General features: G+C 39.1%; 1 protein-coding gene and 1 pseudogene across 1 annotated transcript; one reads left to right on the top strand and one right to left on the bottom strand.

The window, feature by feature from the left end:
• LOC122058741 (probable glutathione S-transferase parC) lies at positions 1 to 1075 on the bottom strand. The gene is made up of 2 exons (XM_042621407.1): positions 715 to 1075; positions 1 to 628 (listed from the first exon to the last, which is right to left on the bottom strand). Exons 1-2 carry the CDS (start codon positions 1033 to 1035, stop codon positions 284 to 286), a joined length of 666 nt encoding a protein of 221 aa, XP_042477341.1. The 5' UTR covers positions 1036 to 1075; the 3' UTR covers positions 1 to 283.
• An 87-nt stretch (positions 1076 to 1162) lies between these two features.
• LOC122059809 lies at positions 1163 to 5085 on the top strand (annotated as a pseudogene).
• Positions 5086 to 5380: the final 295 nt, after the last annotated feature.

Genomic DNA, 5380 nt, shown 5'->3' with positions numbered 1-5380 from the left:
TTTTGATTCTATCATAAGAAAATTACTTTATCATATGCAAATTACTCAAAGACCCCAAGACAAACACAACCTCCAAAGGAACAAAAGAAGATCCATAGAGTTCCAAAGCCAGGGGAACCCCAAGAGGGGGACATATCCAACAACTATAGAGCGCAAGAAATTATCTTGAAGACCAAATTAGCTGAAAACCTCATTTCTCTACAGGGTATCGGTTCCTAGTGATATTTTGTCCTTCGAAAATGATAGCCCGACAACGTTCTTCCACACTCGAGTATGCCTTGTATTATTCGATACCTTGTAACTTTCTTGCAAGGCAAATGACTTCATAAGCTTTTGGGGGATTAGGTAGAACTTTTGACACACTTTCTCTCTCATTACATCTTTTAGCCCATGCTACAATCTTTGGCAATTCTGGCTCTATGGTGAAGTTTCCGAAAATTTCACAAGTGTTGAAGAATGCAGTAAAAGGAATTAGAGCAATGTCCAAGAAGCCAAAGGTTTCCCCACCCAAAAATAGATCATCTCCCATGGCTCCTTCCATCAACTTAAAGGTCTCTATGAATTCCTTCTTTGCTGCCTCAAGAGCTTCTCCTTTCTTCTTCCACATGTTGGTTACACATTCATAAACCTGAAATAAGATGAATTTCACAATATTTTCAAAATATTTAAGGAGGGAAATAAAGAACAAAGATGGAATTGAGAGGTGAATCTGACCTTCTTGTCTACAAAATCAGCCCAAAACCTAGCATGAGCTCGCTGTTGAGGGTCTTGAGGTAACAAAGGTGATGTTTCATTCCATACTTCGTCAATATATTGGAGTATGATGAGAGATTCACAGATTGGTCTTCCTCCATGAATTAGAACAGGGATCTTCTTATGAATAGGATTCATCTTTAGCAGAAGAGGGCTCTTGTCTAAGGTTGATAAGTCTTCTTTTATGAATTGGTACTGAATACCTTTCTCTTCCAATGCTATCCTTACTCTCATCCCATAAGGGGCTGTCCAAAAATCAATGAGGGAGAGTTCTTCTGCCATTGCTTGCTAGAAGGAAAAAACGAGAACTCTTTGTAAAGTAGTGGAGGAGGAGATAAGAACCAGCTTATTATTTGTAGAGATTTGAGCCTGAACACCTGTGGCCGCCTATCTTGATTCTTGACTACTAATGGGTTTTTCCATTTCTTTTTATTGCTTTTGGCTGGACCGGTTTAGTATTGAAATATTAGTAAGAACTTGTAATGGGGTTCATCCCGGCCCCCGGCCCCCGGCCCTCACCAAACATTGAAGCCCAATATGGTTTCAAAAGTGAGATCCAATCCGAATTGGTATTGTATCGGTATCGGATACCTGATAACTAAATCCATGATCACTATACTATAGCTCTACTGATGAGGCCGATTTTTAATTATTTTTTTATTTTTTTATATGGGTGAGTAAATAAATATATATCAAAAATAAATGAGGAAAAACCCTCAATAAAGGCCAACGAAGCCTAACAAACCCCACAAGAGCTCAAAAGCAGAAACGCAGTAAGCCCAACAAGAATATCCAAAACACAAAAATCCACCGAACTGGGCTTTAAGACTTGCTTGATTCAAAACATAAAAAGCCAAATACCTTGCTGGCCTGGCCGTTGATGAACCGATTTCATTCCCACACAGTTGAAGTTACGTACATCCAAGCCGCTTTTAATGAAAAACAAAACTAGGTCCTAACAAAAAATTTAAATCTAATTTGTCAGAAATAGATAATGAAGAATTATTGGTTCCTAAGAAGGAAAAGATTATGGTGGATCAGCACCAGAATTTGCTTCAGTCTCACCCTCCTAATAGTAGAGGACCTAGCTAGGAATCATTTTTTGATTATAATTGCCACAGATTTTAATAGAGTTTCACATTTTTTGGCATATGTGGATTTAATTTCTCTTGGCACTTCACACCTCGTGCTTTTTTAATTTTAAGGGCTAATTTGAGGCGTTAAAATTGTTTGTCGTGAGGTGGTGAGGTGTATTGAGCATCTAACGACTGAGGTGTATGTTCGGGCTCACCCAATTGTTAGAAACTTATTACACCTCATCGCTTGCTGCAAACAATTTGGACGTAAAATGAGCTTGAAGATACATTGATTTAGGGGTGAGACAAGGTCGGGTTGGGTCAGGCTTCTTAAAACCCAATCCTAGGCCCTCAAACTTAACCCAGACCCAACCCAACCCTACCCTATTATGTTCACGCTCAGGCCCAACTCTATCAGGCTTAGTGTTGGGCCGTGTTGACCCTGGCTGGTCCTATATATATATATATATATATATATTTTTAAGGGATCACAAATGTTAAGCCTATACTTACCACGGGGGTGGGGAGATTTTAAGACTATGGCCAGCCCTTGTCCACCCTAATGTATAAATTTGCAGCAAGTAGGATTATCAATTTAGTTAAAGATAGCATTTTAATCGTTTGGCCTCACCACATCTCCCAAAAATAAGACATGCCAAATTTTTGCCCAATTCTTCATGATTGCTATTGTATCTAATGTTCATATCAATACATGACATGAGACACAAAGACAACCTATGTAAAGAAAATGTAAGAGTTTGGCCATTTGGTTGTTTTAACTCAATAGGTAAGGGTATGTGGTTTGTGTAACACATGATGTGGGCTGAAGTCATATAGACAGCTTGTGTAAAGCTTGTGTAACACATAATGTGGGCCTAGGGGAAGGGAAACACTATTACTAAACACAATAATAAATTAGGGTTAAAATCGGGATGGGTTGGGCTTAGGTCTCAACCCAGGATCAGCCCAACCTTGGTCAGGATTGGATTGGGCTGAGCTAAGTTGACTTTCATAACCTGGTTAGACAGGTGCAAGTCTAGCTCCAGGCTCAGGCTTAGGGCAGGCTAGGGTGCCGTCCGGGCCAAACTTTCATCCCTACAGTTCCTTTTATGGGAAAATGATTTTCGTGGGGAATTCTGACCCTACACTCAACCACATAGGGGTGAAATAATCGGCTCACTCTTATGAAACGAAAAATGGCATCTCTTTTGATGCTTGCTCGTGCTCTCATTGACCCTTGCACTTGTGCAGAGTCAAACACTTACCAATTTAATCTTTGGTCAAGTTTTAAGATTTAATCCAATTGATATAAGCTCTCATTATTGTATTCTTTATACGTACTATTTCACTAATATAAAATCAATAAACAATCAATATTGACTTATCTCGATAGAGTCTGGTGGTACCCATCAACCTTACTTCAAAAAGAAAAACGAATATTTTATTTTTGTGAAAAATGACTTATTTACCGTGGACTTAAATTGCCGTCCGGATCCTCCCTAATTACAGCTGGTACCGACGTGAACCATGTGTTTTTTCTTTTGATTGTGGCATGCATGGAACTATAAAAACAACCCTATACAGTAGCCTTTTTATAAGCAGGTTGTTTCCCAATTCATAAGAGAGAGAGAGAGAGAGAGAGAGAGAGAGAGAGAGAGAGATGGAAGACGAAGGGAACAAATACATTCAAAGCTATGCAGAGCATTGTTTACATTCAATGCATAGCTGATTTGGGTTGCTCCGTCGGACCTAATACATTCAAAGCTATGCAGAGCATTGTTGAAGCCATCAAGCTCAAGTATCGATCCCAAGGCCTAAGCTCTCATATCCCAGAATTTCAAGTTTTCTTTAGTCACCTCATCTCAAATGATTTCAACACTCTCTTTGCTTCTCTTCCTCTCGATAGAAAATGCTTTGCCACAGGAGTGCCAGGTTCTTTCCACGGTCGCTTATTCCCTAACAGGGTGTTTGGTTCGGTAAATCTTTGGGATGACATTCTTTAGAATGATAATTCTTAATTTTTGGAGTTGTTTGGTTCCACTGGAATGACCCTCATAAGTGAACATCCTACTTCCCATGAATGACCAAATTACAAAGGATGTGTTCCAAATCTGAGTTTACCTCAACACTTAAACTCAGATTTGAGCAACCTTTTTATCATCTAGTATAAAAGGAGAAAGCAGAAAGACGTTCTCTACGGAAGCCAATATCTCAACCCGCGAGAAACATGTACTAGCCTCAAGACAACCAAACGATTTTTTAGAAAGAAACATAATTCAGAAGAATGTCTATCAAAAGATTGACATTCATATCCGATACATACACCATTTGATTTACTGAACCAAACACCCCCTAAGGCTTCTCTCCATCTAGTTCACTCATCAACTGCACTTCATTGGCTCTAAAAGGTGCCCAAAGAGGTTTTAGTTAAGGACTCTCCCACATGGAACAAAGGGAAGATACATTATGGAAGCTCACCAAAGGAAGTAGTTGAGGCTCATTCAGCTCAATTTGCCAAGGACATAGAGTCCTTCTTGTTGGCTTGAGCAGAAGAGGTTGTCCCTGGAGGGCTTATGATACTAAACTTGCAAGGTGTTCCAAATGGGATTCCCTCTTCCCAAACAGGACTTCTTGTTCTAATGGGTCTTCTGGCATCTAGCCTAACGGACATGGCCAAATTAGTAAGTGATGAACTCATAGATCAATCATTTATTACAAGGGTATTGTCATTTTTTTTTGGACTTATGAGGTTTTTCGAGCCTTTTTCTGCCAAGGTGATTCGAACCCAGTTCAGATGCTTTCAGGGGTGTCATGACCCAGCTCAAATCACTGTTGACCAACCCCTTAGCTTTTTTTTTTTTTTTTTTACTTAATTAACCCCCAAATGTTTGATATTATTTATAGGGGTTAGTCAGTGAAGCTAAGGTGGATTCCTTCAATATGCCCATGTACCACCCACATTTACTAGAATTGGAGAGCTTGTTGAAAAGAAAATGACTAGTTCAGCATTGAAGGAATGGAGGAAGTAAATGTTGATATCTTGGGAGGAAAAGTTGAGCCTAGTGCACAGATGACAGCAATGCACCTCAGAGCTGCACTGGAAGGACTGATCAAGGAACATTTTGGAACTGATATCATAGATAAGCTATTCGATAGGCTTACTCTGAAAATTGCAGAAGATGCCTTCTTCATGAATGAAGGCTACAAGAGCTTTATCACGCGATTGTCTGTCATTCTCAAGAGCAAAAATGACTAATTAAATGATGCCATTTGGTTTCCTAACTCCTTACCAATAAAAATAAAATAAAATAAAAAATTCCATCCTTCAATATTAAAAGGGTTATTGGAAGAGCTTTGTTTGCATCTCGCAATGCCACCTTTGCTTCACTGAAAAAAAAAAAAAAAAAAAAAAAGGCCACTGCGGGAGGATTGGAATTAGGGTCAACAGCAAGCGATTGATTTTTTTTTCAGAACTGAAATGCCCTAGAAATGTTTATAATAAGAATCAAAGTTGTCAAACCTGGCCCAGTTCTCATCAATCCGTTAAGTTA

This window comes from Macadamia integrifolia, chromosome 13, assembly GCF_013358625.1.
Source record: "Macadamia integrifolia cultivar HAES 741 chromosome 13, SCU_Mint_v3, whole genome shotgun sequence".
Lineage (NCBI taxonomy): Eukaryota > Viridiplantae > Streptophyta > Magnoliopsida > Proteales > Proteaceae > Macadamia > Macadamia integrifolia.
This window is presented reverse-complemented; position numbering and strand designations above follow the sequence as displayed.

Bases quoted from the DNA above. Each gene is read 5' to 3' on its own strand.
- LOC122058741 (XM_042621407.1), bottom strand. From the start codon at position 1,035: ATGGCAGAAGAACTCTCCCTCATTGATTTTTGGACAGCCCCTTATGGG. The intron at 629-714 runs GTCAGATTCACC...ATCTTATTTCAG, and splicing joins CTGATTTTGTAGACAAGAAG to GTTTATGAATGTGTAACCAA.